A 19,351-nucleotide genomic window follows, 5' to 3' on the forward strand; every position below is an offset into this window, starting at 1 on the left:
TCTGGTAGGACTGATTCCCTTACGTCCAATCGGACCACAATATTGCTGTGCGGGATTCGGATAGTTCCCCTTTGACGGAAAAGAATAGTAGGACCACTAGAAAGATTAGTAGGAATTCTACTAGCCGCCTACTAGCCATCCCTTTGTTTTCTAGTGGAAAATGGCCCAACCGATACAGTAGAAATGACATTCCCGATTCATAATGACAGCTCTCGCACACATGTATGTACCACGTGAGTCTGCCTTGGTGTGAGTGCACACACACACGCACACTACACAGCAAAAATTATTTACTGTAGAATTACAGCAAATATCCTGTAACAAAAAGGAGCAGGACATTCACCGTAATTGTACAGGTCGTAAAAAAATTACTCGACATTTATTTTTACGTGAGCATATTTTTTTACAGGCTGCTGTAAAATTACGAGCCTGTAATTAAAAGCCGCGTACACTGTTCAGGGTTGTAGTTTTACCTCATTTTTCAGATACATTATAAAACAAATGAATGAAATGAAATGAGAAATAATAAAAACTAAAACGTATCTATTTTTAAATGCCATTCATGACAATTTTATTGTTCAATTTCAATATTCGAAAGATGCTTTTCCTCCGTCTAAATGCGGCTGGCAAGCCAATACAATCGTTTCCAATACGGCGGGCGTTGCTAAAACAGTCCGGCCAACCTTTGTTCGAATGCTGCGATTTTAATCAGCAACTGCAACCTAGAAGGAAATTCCATCCGATGGATATAGTAGTGAATATCCTCCAGGGCTCAACCTTTATTGGATTTCAGCTTTTGAATTTCTGAAACAAAAAATTGGTAAATTTAGAATTTCACAAAAACATTGAAAATAATGGAATCATACTTTCTAAAGTTTCCCGGAATTTTCCGACATTCAGCAACCAATTAACGATGTTGGTAAACTCGCTTTTACGCTCGGTTACATCTTTGAATGCTATCCAGGTACTTGCAACTTGCAACACGTTCAGAACCTTATTAGGGCTTTCTTACGTCTTCAGAAATTTTAAACTGAAAAAAAAAACATTTAAAAAAATGACATTTCATTTAGGAATGTATTAAATCGCTCACTTTTCGGCTTCAACGACATGCTCCAGCCGGGGAAGAATCTGTGCTGCTGCCAGCGGTGCAAACCGAAACCGGATGCAACTTGACTACACAACCGTTATAATCTTGCTCAGGTAGTTACAGATGAAACAAAACTGCACATAGTCGGTATACTTTTCGATGATACTTTGAGGTTCGAGACCGAGGCGTTCAGTTCCAATACCATCTGGTTGAACAATTGGGGCTTGTAGAGCTGCCGGGCGCATGATAAAATGGTACTAGCTTTGCCAGTAACAGCAGATGTGGGAGTTGATCTTCCGGTATGTCCTGTTGGAGTTAATAAAAAAAACAATGAATGTGCATAATGAGAAAGGTGTTGGAGTCTATCTTACAAAACACAAACAAAATACCTTATCTGAATCTGTTTGGCTGAGGGTTCAATTCTAATAGGTGACCTCAATTCGGTTTAATATATCCTTTCCCGGTGGCCTCCTTGAAGGAGCTACATTATTATCCGGTTGCCTGAATTCGAAAATAAAAATATAAAAATATGTTACCATTTGGATATTTTAGTAAAAATAACAAATGTTCATGTTTAAAATTGAATGACCGATTCACATCGTAAGGTTGATGAGAACATTGTTTTGACTGTAATATCCTTAATTTCAATTAATGCTGTCCTCAAAAGTTTTAGTGCCTTATGAACTTTTGTAAATTGTAAAAGCCCTATGCATTTTTTTGTTTTCTAAATCTTTTAGTTCTAGAATGTCTTAGAATCCGACTTTGAAAGTTTTAGTGCCTTATGAACTTTTGTAAATTGTAAAAGCTCTATGCATTTTTTTTTTTTGTTTTTTAAATCTTTTAGTTCTAGAATGTCTTAGAATCCGATTTCGAAGATTAAAACGATGTGAACCAAACCAACCTTTAACAAAATAATAAGCATTATTTACAGTATTTTAAACATATTCGATCATCAAAAGGACGAATGTTAAATGAATGGAAATCTATTTGGCTATGCTTGTTACCTTTAACGGTTCCTTTCCGGAAAACCTCCATCTCCAGCTCCTGGTTGGGTCGTAGTTCTTCTTTGAATTTATTCCATATTACCCGCTGTACTAGAATTTAAAAGAAACTTCTTTAACAGCGAAAAAAAACATTTTCGTTTCGCTAAAACTGCTCACCTGTGGTGGTGCGGATCCCTCTTCCGTGAGGGAATGGCTCATAGTGAATCCAGGTACCGTTTCATCTCGCGAGTGAAAATCATCGGAGACAGTTTTTGGATCTCAATATTCTCGGCCAGGGTATCTTTGATTCAGTATTGCAAACTTCTGTTGTTATTTGCACCAGCGTCCAAGGAGAATCATTTTTAAGCAAACTGCTATCGACATGTTTTCGGCAGGATCTCCGTTATGCTCGATTGTGAATTTGTCCCAATCAACAATATCAATCAAGAATAATCCAGGCTTAGGAATGAAGTTATAATAACTGTAACAATTTATAAAATGATTACATTTTCATATTCAAGAAAATCAACTTACGTCTGTCTATAAGGCTGGCATAGCAGTATTTTCCGTGATTATATTTCCTTCTGGTCTCACTTGGATGCTCCGTGGCGGACCCAACCCCCTGGCAACTTGACAGTTTGGTCGAGTTTCGTGTGTCTGTTTCAAAATCGCAGATGTCGCATGTGTGCCGCTTGTTTACATACTTTCCGAGTCATGCATATGGAAAGGGCACACTATTAAATGTAGTGAGAATCAGGCAAATTCATAACTTTTGAATGAATAAAAAAAAGTTTTAACCAAAATTGTTAATCTTGTTCAATATTCTACCGATTTATATATTGTGTAGGAACAGTTTTTCTATAAAATGGCAAAAGTTCTGCGATAATGTGATTGTTTTGTTATTTAAAATGCTCATATGCATCGCACTTTAGGGAAATCTCTTAATGTTTGATAGGGTTGTGTTGTATTTTACATTTATTGTGCTTGAGTGTCTTCAACAGTTTCGGTGGAAGGTAAACTTGTCCCAAAAAACTACTGGATATCAGTAATTTATTTAAAGCAGTCCAGAACTTTTATACCTTATGTAGGACACACAAATTAACGCTCTACTCGATTTCTTAGACTAAACTTTTGAAAACAGATTCACTTCACATAAAACATAGAAAAAAGTTCTAATTTCAAAACTTTTTTTTAGTTATTGAACCAGTAACAGAAAACATATTTCAATATGGGTCCTTTCGACATGTTGAGTAGCTCGATTTTCGATTTGACAGAACCAGAGAACCAGAAAAAACTGGCACACGCGATTTGTATGGGAAACGTCAAGTTGCCAGGGGGTTGGGCGGACCTCAACGATTTTTTACTTCTTTCCATTACTATTTTCGATTCTTCTTTAACCCAGGGGAACAGTGGAACGACAGTTCCGTGGCACTCGACGGTGTTACACCACTTTGATCTGCAAAAGGCAACCAAACTAGCGGTGGTATCAAACAAAACAGATTCTGTCGGGTTTGTTTTTTTTTCAACTTTGACTCTTACCTTTGGGGTGATTTGGAAGTGCCGCTATGCTGGTGATTTAGAAGTGAAGTTTACGTGAACATTCGTTGGGGCAGGTAGTAAATTCACGGAAGGAAAACACATCACAATACTGACAATATTACAAAAAGGTCGAGAAATCTCGTTACACTCAATGAAAATGAATATAAACAAGCGCAGCAGCAAGTGCAAGTCAGCTGTTCGATTTTCTTATAAGAATTTTCACCTCGTACACCTACACGTTCGTGAAAAAATGATCAAAAATGATTTTCTATCATCCACTTAGTTTACGTTCATGAGTATGTTTATGGAAAGTTATGTGAAATATTTGCTACAAAACACGATCGCATACAGAAAAATCAGTCAAAGTGAAATTTCGCGTAGAATAAATTTCTAGCAATCAAACCAAAATTTTCACAGCAGATAATGCAGCCGGATGTACTCGTTCGAATCCACCCGGTGCTAGTCCCGTTTGGAGGCGTTTCTCAGCGGTCCGTCCTGTTAGTTATCCTGTATGCAGTTCCCCTCCATCATGTTCAGCTCCTGATTTTCCGGTCCCTTCCGCCGTCGGTACTGTTGTTGCATCTTCCAAGCCGGAAGATTTACCTCAGCTCGTCAACAAAGCCATTAATCGACGGAATCAATCGAAATGTGTGCAAACGAGTCTAATCGCGCTGATATACATCGGCCAATCAATATTGCAATTTTCACAATTGATGCGTAGTTTTAATTTCATTATCTACTTGTGAACTGTACCAATTGATATTCATATCCCGCAAAACGAACATTCTCTAAACTGCATTCAAAAACACTAGCCACAATCGTTCGAATTTTACAGTCCTGAAATTCAAAACCAGCCTGTAAATAATGCTCTCACTTAAACATAAATGTTGTGACCTGTAAAACTACAGTACATGTCCTGCTCCTTTTTGTTACAGGACATTTGCTGTAAAATTAAATAATTTTAACTTTTTTTTTCAACCAATCAACTAAAAATTACGTGATTTCGAAATTACAGGTTGTATTAATTTACAGATAACCATTTTCAATGACACGTGATAGTCCAAATTTTTTTCTGTGTAATGCAACCTGGCCATTGTTGCCTTTTTTTAAATTGATTTTAAAAAGGAAATATACAGGAAATGAATTTAGAATTTCAGCTTTGAATTATATTTTTATTTCGATATTGAAATTATTGAAGGATGTCAGGATGTCCTGTAATCACCATTGATTGATAACGTTATTTTTTACGTCACGGTGCACGTTTCGTCTGCGAAGAATCCGAAAGTAAGGCTGAAACAAAATTTACTGAATTTACTACTTTGAGCGAGAACTGATTTTAAGCAATTTACCTTGAATTTTCGTACATTCCGGAAGGAGTCGTGGCGAGAGCTTTGGTGTCCTTCTCCTGCCGCATTTCTTAAAAAGGCCATAGGCCAGTCCGTCTCGATCCTAAAACAAAAAAAAAAAACAATAAATTAACTATCGAAACTGGCATTAATATTGAAACAACTTACCATTTTTCGATGGGCACATCTAACCAGCTGCAGTAATAGTAGCAAAATGGCCGTGGAGAAAAGTCGTTAAAATGTTGTACAGGTGGAGGATTTTCTTTTTTGTATAATATGCACACTAATGAATCTGTATATGTGCAATCGGTTCAATCAGCTGATTTGACCTATGCACGTTGAGATTTTAGACCTCAATTTTTAACATCGAACGCAACCCTACGCGCGAAATTTTCGGCTCAACAATGATCCGCATTGATTGGGTCGCTACAAGGCGATTTCGTGCAATTACGGTAATTGGTTGGTTAGATTTATTCTCTCCTCAGTACTAAATTGTAATTTCAAAATAGGATCCGAAACGTTGTACCCGGTTAGCGAGGAAGTCAAGCCAAGAGTTTGCTCGGTTGACTGATTGTAAGTTGAGGTTAGGTATAGTTGTAACGTTATCTAAAACTTTTGTGTATTTTTAGATTTGAAGTATATCTTTTCGTTTTGTTCATTTGAATAAACACTGTCGAACACAGTTCGCCCGGCACTTTTGACTCTCGCTAACAAATATTAAATATTTATTGGAAAAACGTAATATAGGAGTTAGTCAAGGCATTATTTTTTCGTTTAAAGCTAAGTTAATATTTTAGTATGAAATGAAATATTTTTTGTTCTTGATTAATGACGGAAATAAGGAAAGTTTTATAATTAAGACTGGGTGTTCGATTATAGATTTCTTATCGACATGACCGAAAAAAATTCTTGTTTTTCCACTAAAACAATATCCTTAATTCAACCCAAAATGTCTGTAACGATTACACAGGGGAACAGCATTTTTGGTGCCTATGATTCAATAACTGATTTTGGAAAATGTTGGCTTTCTGAATTCAAAACATTTAACAGATGTTATCCATCACTTGCGTGAGGTAATTTTTTAAATTGATCAGTTTTATGTAAAATCGATCTTTCATAACTGATAAACCAACACAAAAACCAAGAGCTGATTTTTAATCATTTACTACCCTTATTCAATCAAGGACTCAGATATTGCCCAGATATTCTTATATCAGAGATACACCGCTTTCAAAAAATTGAATTCAACAATTTATGGAAATTCCAAAAAATAAAATTACAACTTCTTCTGATGTCTAAAGAAAGTCATTGAATATTGGATATTAAAAATTTTAATTCATTCAACAACTTTGTTGAAGACTGTGAAATTATTTCACTTACTATTTTAAAAATATCAAAGAATTAATTAAGTTTAATTTTTCTTGAAAAATTTCGTCAAAATTCCCGTTTTTTTTGCAGGTTTAGAAAAAAAAACGAAATGAAAACTTCCATAGCTTTTTTTCTCAGCCTTCAAAATGACTCGCGGTCTTTGGGAAAGTCGATCATTGAGTCAATAAGTAACTGTATTTTACAGTTTTTTCAATAAATGTACACAAATTGAATGATGGTATACTCTCAACATTTTTCAGATAAAATTTTCTAAAATGTTCATTATGGGTTCAATTGATCCCTTGAGTTCTAAAAGGTTTTTTTTTTTTTCTAAATAGATCGTGATCATTGCTGATTACAAGATTGCGATTATTTATTCAATAACTGATGTTTATACAATAATTGTCTGGCAAAAAGTAATAAGAAAGTTGATTTTCGCATAAATTTAGAAAATAGCGTCTTTAAGTATGCAACGTCATTAGGGTTGAGAAAAAGTTTTAAAATTTTCTACTTCTGACATTTATAGATTGTGAAATGAGAACATAAACAACCAAAATAGTCAATTGACATTGTATTTCGAAATTCTATTTGATTTTTTCCAAGGATTAGGGTCCCCGTAATGAAGTATCAAGTCTAATAAAGGTCTAAAGGATAAAGTCCCCCTAACTTCAAAAATATCGCAATTTTTTTACTTCCACGAAAATGCTTCTAGTTCATCTACTGGTTCATGTTTCGTTCCAACTTTTGAAGCATATAAACTTGAAATTACACGCTGTCAGAAAATGCCAAAGAAGGCGAGTTACTATTTTTTTCCAAAAAGATATGATAAAAATAAGAAAAGGGGATCAAGTACACCCATTCTCCCCTATGGTAATGTGGTTTAACACGTTCGTCGCCACGTCACCCATATTCGGCAAACGGGTGTATTTCCTGGGGGCCCCGTCACATCAAAAAGCAGGTGACGCTCTCTTACTTTAGTTTGCCGCTCAGCTTCGCCACACGTTTCAAATATGGGAGTTCTCCCTCTTTGCTTTCTCTCTCTGAAAATTTCTTTGGACCTGGCTAGCAAAACTACCAAAATGAGCGTGGCGACGAACGTGTTAAAAAAGCCATTCAAACCGTACAAAGAAAAGACTAAAAATGACAAAAATAACTAAAAAATGTTAAAAAGAATGGTAAAAATAGCAACTATGATAAAAAAAAAATTAACATTACAAACAAAACAAGAAAAGTGCCAAATGCATACAAAACATGATAAAACAATTAAAAACTGGCCAAAAATGGTCGGAAATTAACAAAAAGTTAAGGTAATAGCAATAATAATATTTTTTTTACTAATAAGTGAAAAAATGATAAGAAAAAACTGTTAGTTTTTGGCAACCCAAAATAATCGGGAGTGTTGCCATAATCGAACGGGGTCTACATATCAAAAGTTACAAAAATATTAAAAATTACAAAAATGCAATAGTGGTAGTAAAAAAAAATTATTGAAAAATTTCGAATGATTTTCAATTATACAGAAATGATAAATTGAGTACAAGATGAGAAAATATGTTAATTTTTATTTATATTACTAAAATGATAAAAATTCATTTGTATGATTGCTTCAAGTGTGGGACTTTTGTCTTTTATGTCCTTTTCGTCATTTTTGTTGTTTTTAGTAATTGGTATCGCCTTTGTTATTTCGATGTTTTATGTTTGTCTAGTTTTCAGCATTTTGAGGCATTACTTTGTACAAGACAATTTTTTGGGCAAATTTTGTTTTTCAAATTCCGTGATGAAATTTTGCGAAACATCCAAGCCATTCTTGAGTTTTTCAACACGCTACGGTATTATAAAACGATTTTATGGATTTATCAACTACCTATTATTCAAATCTAGTACACAGAACACAGATTTTTAAATTAAAATCATCATTATACTGAATAAAAGTGAGAAAACTAAAACCTCTTAACATAGGGCATAATAATCACAGCTCGGTATATTTCCATCACTTCGCCACGGTCCGGGTACGAAGTTCACGAAAATAAATATTCAAAACTCATCTCGCGAAACTGCCGCTGCTGCTGGGAGATGCTGTTTACAAAATAGCCCTTCCTAATAGTGATTCAAGGTTGGGCCGCGAGATGCGATGGCGACACGAACGAAGTAGCTAAAAAACCATTGGCCAAATCAATTCCTGTTTACCAACAACCATCGGCGTACATAACACCCTCTGCTAGTTAGGAGCTATTTTTTCATTTCTCGAATCACTCTAAATTGCTCACAGTTTTTTTTTCTACCAAGCCAGCTGATCATCGAAAACAAGCGTGCTCAAATTCGACTCTTCGACTTCGGTTCATGGTGCTTAAATTCGATCTTCTCGCCACTACCTACTAGTTATGGCGATTCCCTTTCGGTAGCGTTGAACATCCATCGAGCACGTGCTACGTAAAGGGCGGGAATCACGGTCCAAAGTCCACCCGAAGCCGATTTCTAGCAAATGTTATATTTAAACTATTCCTAGAAGCAAACCGCTTTGATTGACTTGCTAAGGGTATACCTATGAAGTACAAGAGCGAACAGAAAAAAAACTAAAATTGAGATAAATTACTCTGACATACATATTTATTTATATCTCTTTTTTTCGGAAGGCGCCGAACCAGCTAGAATCTGCCCGTTTTCGTTTGACCGGTTCGAACCGGATCGTTCATGCAAATTGGTTTCAATTTTATTGCCACCGAAGAGTTGGGGGTCATCCGTCGTTCGCTGATGGGATGGGATTCCTTCCGCAACTTGCTGAACACACAGAGAAGAAGGGGGCGCTTCGATGACGAGAGGATCGTCTCGCCTAGCCCGCTCGCTCACTCGACCTGCCGAGCGAGGGATCGATCGATGTTGATGATGATGATCGTCGCGGAATCGGCGAGAGCCGAGAGAAGGAATGTCGGTCGGCTACTGAGAGTCGAAATTGATACAGTTCTGCTAGTGGTGGAGCTAGGATTAGTTCTCGACATCTATGAATACTGTTTCAATGTTTTTCGTGGACTACCGTGAAAGCACCAGGCCGCGCACTTTCAACTTTAATCTTTATTTTCTCCGAAATTCAACAACGAAAATTTCTATGTTTCGCATTTTCTGATACATACGCTTAGTATCTTTCACTTGCCATACTAGAAATAAATTTATTTTGCTTTTTGAGGTCAGGAAAAAATAAAAACAATCGTCGTTTTTGCCGGATGCTATTTTGTCTGTTGTCCTTAGCAAAGTGAGCTAAGCGGGTCCTATTTTGTAATTCAGTTTTTTGTGTTGAATTCGAGCACTTTGGCAAAAATTTTCGAAGGTAAGTTATTTGTGGCTGTATAATGAATCAATTGTGAGAAAAAAGTGAACAGTTTGAAGGTTCTGTTGCGGAAAGAATGACAATTTTGTTGTGCACGGCCATTGGTACACTTGATTTTTGAATGTTTCAATCGCCGCGCACGGAAAGTCTTCTAGTATTTATCATCAGTTAAATATAGATAAGTTCTTCGGAAGTTCTCAAAGGTTGCATAAAATTCACAGGCAAGTTTTCCAATCAATGTTTTTCATCATATAACCGGCTAAAAAAAACACAATTTTTGAAACAATATCAGAAGGAACGATCATCTAATGAAAATTGCTACAATATGTTGGAAATTTGAGGCTAGCAATTCGGATCTGTATAGTTTGATTGGTCAGTTTCCTCTTGGATTTTCAGACAGCTCGCCAAATCTGTGATGTTTAATCGAAATCGCGACCGAAATTGTTCCAATATATCTTCCGGCCAAATAATGCTTTGTAAAAATGGCGTCGCATACTAATTTTGCACCAGACTAGTTTCACAAAACAATGGAAACAAATCGGTGTTTGATGTGTAAATCTTGAAAATCCTTACCTGAGAATATTTGCAATGAGCCTTAGAGCCATGTAAACAACATGTTAAACTGTTTGGATAACTTATTCACGGTTTAAACCAAATTAAGAAGTACGCGGCCATTGGTACACTTGTGAGCGGCGATTGGAACAAGCAACATAAGCTTGCGCGGCCTTTGGTACACCAACACTTTTTACAAATTCGCGGTTTTTGTGACTTTACAATGAAAAATCTCTCGCTTTTAAAATTTTCCCTTAAAGTACGTAAGTTTTACTACGTGTCAGTGCCTTTCTTTTCAGAATCGCACAAAAAACGATTTTTGTACGGCACAGAGAACATTCATCATAGCTTAAATGCGCGGCCATTGGTGCCTTCACGGTACATTGAAACTGTCACCAATTGTTTTATGTTTAACTAGAATGAGTGCAGAACATCAATCCCCGCATACTAAAAAACTGTATCTCAAACAGTCTATACGATTCATCTACGGCTCCAGGAATAGTGATTGTCTCTGTAGACGTAGCTTTTACATTAAACTTTAGTTCGATATCGATAAGAACGAAATATGAACGTTCATGTGGAAAAGTGATGGTATTCAGAACGGTTCATAAATGGTATGTGTTATATTTTGATGTGTATATATTGATATTCCTCTCCAGACTCAGAGTTGCCGCTGGCGGTCCTTGCCTTTTATAGTTTTGAATACCCCTCCTTCACTCATCTGATTGCGTGGGTTTATTCTCTTCTTCAGGATGCCACATCCACCCTTTGCACGAAAATTGATAAATGGGAATATTTTGAGGACATTTTTAATCGAACATCTCAGTTTTACTAATTTTTTAAGTAGACACCATCGTGCCATCATTTTCATTCACTTTATTTCTTGATAAGTTATCGATCAATGTTTTTCTTGTTTATGTTTGTTTTTATTTCTTTCTACCACCCTTTTTATGTTTCTCACCATCACCTCCATATTACGTACTAGTATTTTATTCTTCTTCTTCTTTTTATTTCTGTCATGCTGTTCTTTTTTCTCTTCTTTTTATTTTTCTTCACATTCATCTCGTCCTCCCCTTTTACTGTTCACTTTCTCTTTATTTCCATTTAATTTTGTTGTGAGTTTACTTTCTATAAACACTGGATTCAAATTTGATAGTTCTTTCTCTTTAATTTTTTCGCTTTTGTTTCTGTTTGTATCACTTAATAATTTTAATTTTTTTTCAATTCTAACGTATTAATTAGTATTTTTTTTACTTTAAATTATTATCTCTTTCGAGCAACTTTTTCTTTTGTCAGATTTTATTGTATTCTCTCGTTATCTGTATTGAAAAACTTTTTCTCATTTACTGATATTTTCTTTTCATTTTAATTTTTCTACTGTTTTTAAAACCATTATTTACCTGACCATGAGCTTCTACTCGGTTCAGGATTTCTCTTATTATTTTATCTTCTTCGCCTGACCATTAGCAAGCATCTTGGTTCAGGATAATGCCATTTATTTTTTTTTATTTGCGCCTTGGGCTAAACCCGACTGCATTAATTCTCAAATGGTAACACTGCCTTGAGCTAAACTCGACTAGTGTTTGCGTCTTGGGCTTATCCCGACTGCAATAGTTTTCAAATCTGTAGCACTGCCTTGAGCCTAACTCGACTAGTGCAGCCACTTAATGGCCCATTCATTGCCTTTTACTGGGTCTTATTTTTTCATTGGCATTGATTTAAACATAACGCACTATCATTGAGCGGAACACCACTTTTATTCCACCCTTACTATGGAATCAAAGCCGTCTTTAGCATCATTCCACCTCGCAACATCTAGGACACCAGAAATCCAAATGGCACTGTAACCTCTACGGCACCGCACATTTTGGATACAGACACATTCTCGGCAGCAACACCTTTAGCATCGTACCATCGTTACCACACTTTCACACTCCAGCAAAATGCATCGCTGCACCAAACTTCGCCGCAACAACTTCGACACCACGCATCTACGCATCTTGGGCCAGACATCTTGCACCTCCTGGTCTGGCACTACCCCTTCCTCGGAACTAAACCAATCTAAACTCTCTTCGAGGGTAAGGGCAGTGCTCCTCCTGGCACTGATCGCCAATGTTATATTTTGATGTGTATATATTGATATTCCTCTCCAGACTCAGAGTTGCCGCTGGCGGTCCTTGCCTTTTATAGTTTTGAATACCCCTCCTTCACTCATCTGATTGCGTGGGTTTATTCTCTTCTTCAGGATGCCACAGTATGAACGGTTAACTTCAAGTTTTCTTTAATGTCAAAATGATCGCAAACCGTTACACCTAGCATCCATGACTTATGTCAAACTCTCGTCAAAAATTGACCGAAACGCTGATCAGAGCTGCCAGATGGTTTTGCAAAAAAAAAATCAGCACACATTTATGAAAATATTCATATATTTAAAACTTTTTCATTTAATTAAGAATATTAATACCATGCAGCCAGGTTCAAGACGGTCCAATGAATCCAAATTTCAAGCAAGAGAGCCTGCAAAATTAATTTACGTTTGTTTTGCTCAGTTGAATAAACGCCTTGGAGTTGTATCACATCATTAATCTTAAGTTTAGTTGTGTCACATTCATTAATAAATTATATTGATGTCACGGTTCTGTCAAACACCTACAAACATAAGTTTAAAAAAACATAGTTTCGTTTTAAGTATATGTTTACCTCATAAAATACAACCCCCCCCATCCCCTCTCCCACACCTTTCAATATCTAAAATTTTTATTAAATATTTTCACATATTACTGTCAAAGAATTTAGCAATCACATTTGAAAAACTTTTGTTCTGAAAAAAAATCGATATACTTGGCACCACTGCCCACAGACGAAAAGTGCTTCGGAAATTCGAAATCGCGATATGTTCCAGCCGTCCGGTTTCGCGCGTTTTCGTGAATTTATCCCCAAAAAGTTAGCCGCGAAACATAAATTGCAAACAAATCAGGTAAATTTTATCAATTTTCTTTACTTTCCGTTTTTTTCACCGTATTTCCCGTATTTCATTTTCAGATACACACCCAGGAAATGGCGACTAAAAAAAATTGCCCCGCTGGGGGAAAAATGCATTCCAGTAACCAAATGCGTCCGGACGGCCAGCCCCGTTGGCAGTGTTTAAGATTCCTGCGACCAGCCCCGTTGGCGTTTCACAACTTCTCCAGGATACTCCACCTGGGTAAAAGGATCCTTTCAATGGAACCTCAATCGGATCTTTACCACCATCGCATTTCTTCCACCCGGAACGAATTGAAGGGAAAAAAGCGGAAAAGGGTAAAAAGCGTAAGTTACATTTAAAAACACCAAAAACAATCTACCATTATTAATCTGTTTAATTTTTCTTTGCAGAAACCCGTATTTATGGCCTCCAATAGCCGATTTCTTAGGGCCCTGGAGCTCATGGATAGGGACCGCAACCATCACCCAAAATTATTCGGCTGCCGTTCGAACCGGGCAGAAAAGCCGCCGGAACTGCTTCTAGCTAGCTGCAACCTACAGCAAGCGCCCGATTCTAGTTCCCCAGCCGTGAGGACCTCCCACTACATGAATTAAATGAAATACGCAGGCGATGATAAAAGCTGACCGGAAAAAGTTAATTAAAATAATAGAAAATAGTGAAAAGAAAATGTTGTATTTTATTTATTCGAATCCGATAACTCCACTCACATTTGTGTATGTGTACGTGATCTAATCACGCACGGTTCTGAATACCGTTTTTGTAACGTTGGAAGAACGTTTTGTCAAATCTTGTCATAACTATTATTGTAAATGTTAAGGTACAAGATAACTTTAAGGAAAACTTTAGCAGTAACTGTTTGATGCACTAAAAACTTTTCTACAAGTGAATTTTGTACGTTATCTCAACTGTTTGTGAAACAGTTCCTCCGTATAAGTGTTTTAACCGTTTTTAACAATTACATAACCTAACGACATATTAAAAATACTGTGAATTCGGATTTCACGGTTCAACTAAAGTATTTCACAGTTTGAATAACCGTTTGCTAAAGGTTTTTTTACGCTTCATTAAATAGTCGTTTGACTATTTAAGAAATCGTTTGGATACAATCCTTATTTATGCGGGTCTAGCTGTATGAAATTAATAGCGCCCAGATATCTTCAGCAACATTGTTCAGTTTTACATGGAGCATATTCTAATTTTAAATTTTTTGACGAGGGGTCCACCGATAGCGAGATAAAAATGCATACTTTTTTGTTATTCAAATTAGGGCAAATCTCTACTAGTTCCACCGGTTTCCCCGCTAATTTCAAATGGAAATGGTTCCGCTCATCATCAAAAATAATCACAAAAAAGGGGGGGTATTGCGAAAATGTGCACTTTTCGATGGACGAGCCTTCCAAAATTGCCAATGAAATACACTAAATGCTTTCTAAAGAGCTTCAGCAACTTCTAAAGCCATCATAAAGTATGAGACAATTATGGCTTTGTTTGTTACAACTTTGTTTCAAAGGCAACGAACCACTATATCCAATCTGCAAAGTGTCAGGTTCAAAAAACTGTTTTTTCAAGAGATTTTTTTTTCTTTGACAGTAACTATTGAGGGTAATGGGATAGGACTTGACATATTCAACAAACTTATGTGTTTTGATCAGATAAACAATTTTGTTGAAGACATCAGAGCTCTAATTTCAATAACAAAAAGGTTAGCATTTTTATCTCGCTATTGGTGGACTCCTCCGCTAAAATTTTGATATTAGAATATGCTCCATGTAAAACTGAACAATGTTGCTGAAGATATCAATTGTCTATCTCTTCATCCCTGGGTGCTATTAATTTCGTACAGCTAGATTGATGCACAGAGAACAGAGTTCGAGCTGGAGCTCAACACGTGTGTGTGAATACCAACCTAAGTTTCAAACCAAATGCGTAAGTGGACTAACATACATAAGATGTCGCTACCGGTACATCTATTTTTGTTTTCATTTTTTCGACACGCTTAGAAATTAATACTCATCGCTTATCTCAAAGGAGGCAAGTGCAATGTACAACAGTAACACAAATTTTGGTGTAATAAATTTTAAAACATCATGATTTAAAAAAAATGCAAATCATCTGAATCAAAGCAATCGAAAGATTCCTTTTAATCCAACCACGGTAAATGAAAAGTTCATATACCAGTATTTCGATAGCAACTTACTAGTTGCTATCGAAATACTGGTATATGAACTTTTCATTTACCGTGGTTGAATTAAAAGGAATCTTTCGATTGCTTTGATTCAGTTGAATCATTCAACCAAGTAGGCTCATACCACAACACAATGCAAATCATATTTCAATCACAATTGAACGCTGTCATATGCCCTATATTGCTCAAACAATTTTGGCGCTGAAATGAAAGTTGAATTCCAAGTGTTAAAGTATGTGTTGGGATTTTACTATCAGTTAACAGTTTTCTAGAACAGAAAATGTGAACATAAATGTTATAATTGTAAACTATGGCTCGATATTTTGGTTGATGTTACCTGAGATCGATAGATGAGAACTTGTAACTCAGGGTTAGTAATCAGTAGAAATGATTAAAGTTATTAATAAACATGAGTTACAAGATAAGATCAACCGGAATACCGACCCATAATTAACAATTATAACATTTATGTTCACATTCTCTGTTCTAGAAAACTATTTACTGAAAGACATACTTTAAAACTTGGAATTCATCTTTCAATTCAGCGCCAATATTGATTGAACAATATGGGGCATATGCTGGGACATATGACAGCGATTAAAGTATTATTGAAATATGATTTGCATTTTTTTAAAATCAAGATGTTCTTAAAATTTATTACACAAAAAGTTGTGTTACTCTCATACATTGCAATGGCCTCATTTGAGATAAGCTATGAGTATTAATTTCTAAGTGTGTCGAAAAAATGGAAAAATATGTGTACTGGTAGCGACATCTTATGGATGTTAGTCCACTTACGAATTTGGTTTGAAACTTAGGTGGGTATTCTCACACACGATTTCAACAAATTTTTGTTCGGGGCCCGATGTCTGTTCTCTGTGATTGATGTTCTGCACCACTGTGCAATGGGTCAATTGATTTTTCTTCATCGTCAGTGTTCTCCAAAACTTCCTTTTTACTTTGGAATCTACAATGGCGATCCTGTTATGCGTTTAATGTAATCCGTCTATAACGTATGAGCTTATACAGAATTTGCGCTAAACTGAGTAAAACTGCGCCTCAGTCATTGATCTACAGTTGTTCCTCATGGCATTGGAAAGGTTGCATCATCAGCTCTCCAAAACTTCTGCGCTGCATACTTCAGTAAGTTCATGATCCTAGGGATGGATCGATTGAGCGGGGTAAGACTTCCGACTTGTTTAATTATCGAATGGCGGACCATGGGACGGTAAACAAGGTCATATGTATGTATGTATGTATGATTCCCCCATCGGTAGCAAGGTCCAGCCTATGTCTGTGTGGCTTGGCCTTCGAATTGACTTCTAGGGCTTCCACGGCCGATGGTTGTCGAGGGAAGGCATCCAACCCTCAGAAACCTACAATGGTTGGCAATCCACTCCGCTTGCAATAATTGCTTTGGGTTATCCCCAGATGCATTTCCTTTAATATTACCAGGATAAATGGGTGCAATGATAATATAAGTAATATAATGTTATGAAATAATATTAAAATATAAAAAAAAAATATGATACGATAATGTTATGGTTCGATATGATAATACAACAGTGAATAAAAGAAATCATAAAATACTTAAATTGAATGATATTAGAATCTAACAACCCTTTTTTATTAACGCATGGGACGGTAAAAGAGGTCGTCTACATTAAAAGTTCAGTGTTTTGTGCAATAATTTTATAAGTTTATGCCGATTTACATACTCACACAGCGCTTGGTAGATTATTCGACAATATCCTTGCTGGCTGATTGTTTCCATCCTGCATTGTCTTGTGATAGAGTAAAGGATATGTTTTATTTGGTTGCTTTCAGACATATGCAATCCTGTTGCATTGGAGGACAATGCCAGAGATGAGAAAGCTTGTTAGTGCCAGTCTGGCATAGAATCTTATGCCGATAATTTTCCCTCCAAGGAAGATCATTATTGGAGTAGAGTCTGGTTTGTGGGTAAAATAGGCAGTCGTGTGCCCTTCAGTATAGAGTCAGTTGGCAAAATTCTTGTGTAGCATGAACATTTCTCGCGTGAGTTTTTATTACCTCGAATGAAATAAAAACACCGAAACGAGAAAAACGCTTTTGAAATTTTAAAAGTATTTAAAAATTCGCAATATGATTGGAAACTTTTGGTATGAGATTTTCGACATAATAAATTTAATTTTATACAATTTTAGAGCTATTTTTGAATCATATAGGAAACATATGACATTTTCAAACATAAATCGTTCATACGTCTGAAAAAATTCGTCGCCAGAGTGGAAATTTGTCTCATACGCTTTTAATTATCAACTTTCAACACATAGGCTCTGTCATAAATAATGCGAACAATCAAGGTGATTTTAAATGATGAAGTGCGAAAATCGTGGCTCCAGAGTGTAATAGAAGCTGACAAAAAAAAAAGTTCCATTGTTCCATTTGCACTATCGTAACGTAATCAGCCACTGGATACATTAAACAATTACACAAAAACTATCTCATGTGAGTCCGAAGATATTGAAATATATGCTTTACATTTAATGTCGTGGCTCCAGAGAGCATCAATTTCCGTGATTTTCTTTCTGAGTGGTTCAGAAAGAAAAAAAGTAAGGGTTATGATACTTGGCATAAAATTTTAGTGTGAAGGTCAAGCAGAGGAGTTGTGCATATAAACAAATAGTACATGTTTCTGTCATAATGTCGTGATTTTGCAACCGATTGAGAAGAAAACACTCTCACATAAATTTTATGGAAAAGCCGATCAGCATCTCAATTTGAATTTCAAGTTAAAGGACAAGAAAAAGTGGCGATTTTGAACACTGTTGAATGGTTAACCCAATTTTATCGAACAAATGTATCGGATTCAATATTCTTAACTCATCTTGATGTTTTAATGATTTAAAGCAAAACGAAGTTCGTACTTACATTAAAGCCTTTAGGCCTCTCCGGAATGGCAATGAACAAGCAGCGAAAACGCTCATCCTCTTGGTCACAAACGGTCATCAATGAACCAAACGATGGCACACGCGCGTTGGTGGATCTGAACAGAGCCGGCAAACTCCCACGCTTAGATGGCGGGATGATAAGGACAGCTAGCGAGTTCTACTCGCGGGTTAGGTCACGGTCCGGCTTGTCCGTCCAGTTCCTCGTTCGGCTTGCGGATCCGGTTTCCTCTGGCTGCCTCTAATCTCCGTATGTTCTCCTAAGCACATCTATCATTGGTTTAAGCACCGATCATTCGGTCGCTACGCTTTCACGATTCCAGTACCACTGGGCCCCTATGACCTGATTCTTCAGCAGTTTCGTGCCTACGACCTTGGCACTTCGGGCTTCTTGAATCCGAGTTATTTGTTATCCGCTCCGGCTCATTGCCACACCATCCGGCCAGCCTGTGTTGCCTGCCAAAAGAACCAAACGAAACAGCTGAGAAAACTCCGGGAAAGAATAAGGAAAAAAGAAAGAAAGTATTTTTTTTTCTCGAGGGATTTTAAGCATCGTTATTGCTTATTCATCCCGAAGTAAGAAAGTATGACATGCTGCCGTTAGTTCCGAAACTGAATTTTCTCGAGTTTTTCTAACTCACCCTTTATCCAGGGGCTTTCTTGACGCTTCTTCTTTTCGGTTCTCCTTCTTCGACGGTGGTTGCTTCATCGAGAATATTGTGTTGAAGAAAAGGATTTGATTTAGATTTTTGCCGTAAATCCAACAAAAAATACCGATTCACTCACCGGCAACGTGCAGAATCGAGTGCGATGCGTTTTGTGCCGCTGGTTCGATTAGCCTTGCCGTTTTATCCACCAGCTATTTGGGCAGACTTCTTCCGACGTCAGCCACTGGGTTTTGGAGTAGAATGTTAAATTTTTGTTATTTTACTCACCGACGGTCTACAGAGCTCCAGTCGACGTCAGCACAACGAAAAAACTTCCATCAGCGGAAATGCTTTGGCTGTTGATAGCTTGGTTTTGCTTGAAGCTCAATTTGCTTGCGCGATTTAC

General features: G+C 36.6%; 1 protein-coding gene and 2 long non-coding RNA genes across 4 annotated transcripts; 1 reads left to right on the forward strand and 2 right to left on the reverse strand.

Annotated features, from left to right (window-relative positions):
* Nucleotides 1-582: 582 nt before the first annotated feature.
* Nucleotides 583-3,819, reverse strand: LOC129747332 (uncharacterized). Of its 2 annotated transcripts, none has more exons than XR_008737484.1 (7): nt 3,610-3,819; nt 2,248-2,551; nt 2,092-2,181; nt 1,477-1,588; nt 1,091-1,393; nt 867-1,030; nt 583-804 (listed from the first exon to the last, which is right to left on the reverse strand). It is a non-coding gene; the product is annotated as an uncharacterized LOC129747332 (long non-coding RNA). The 2 variants fall into 2 exon arrangements; XR_008737483.1 differs by lacking the exon at nt 3,610-3,819 and adding an exon at nt 2,605-3,557.
* Nucleotides 3,820-4,749: 930 nt separating this feature from the next.
* On the reverse strand, nt 4,750-5,668 carry LOC129741451 (uncharacterized). Its single transcript, XR_008736447.1, has 3 exons — nt 5,124-5,668; nt 4,959-5,058; nt 4,750-4,899 (listed from the first exon to the last, which is right to left on the reverse strand). It is a non-coding gene; the product is annotated as an uncharacterized LOC129741451 (long non-coding RNA).
* Nucleotides 5,669-13,019: 7,351 nt separating this feature from the next.
* On the forward strand, nt 13,020-13,850 carry LOC129741449 (uncharacterized). Its single transcript, XM_055733183.1, has 3 exons — nt 13,020-13,174; nt 13,240-13,506; nt 13,573-13,850. Exons 1-3 carry the CDS (start codon nt 13,091-13,093, stop codon nt 13,774-13,776), a joined length of 555 nt encoding a protein of 184 aa, XP_055589158.1. The 5' UTR covers nt 13,020-13,090; the 3' UTR covers nt 13,777-13,850.
* Nucleotides 13,851-19,351: the final 5,501 nt, after the last annotated feature.

This window comes from Uranotaenia lowii, chromosome 2 (genome assembly GCF_029784155.1).
Source record: "Uranotaenia lowii strain MFRU-FL chromosome 2, ASM2978415v1, whole genome shotgun sequence".
Taxonomy (NCBI): domain Eukaryota; kingdom Metazoa; phylum Arthropoda; class Insecta; order Diptera; family Culicidae; genus Uranotaenia; species Uranotaenia lowii.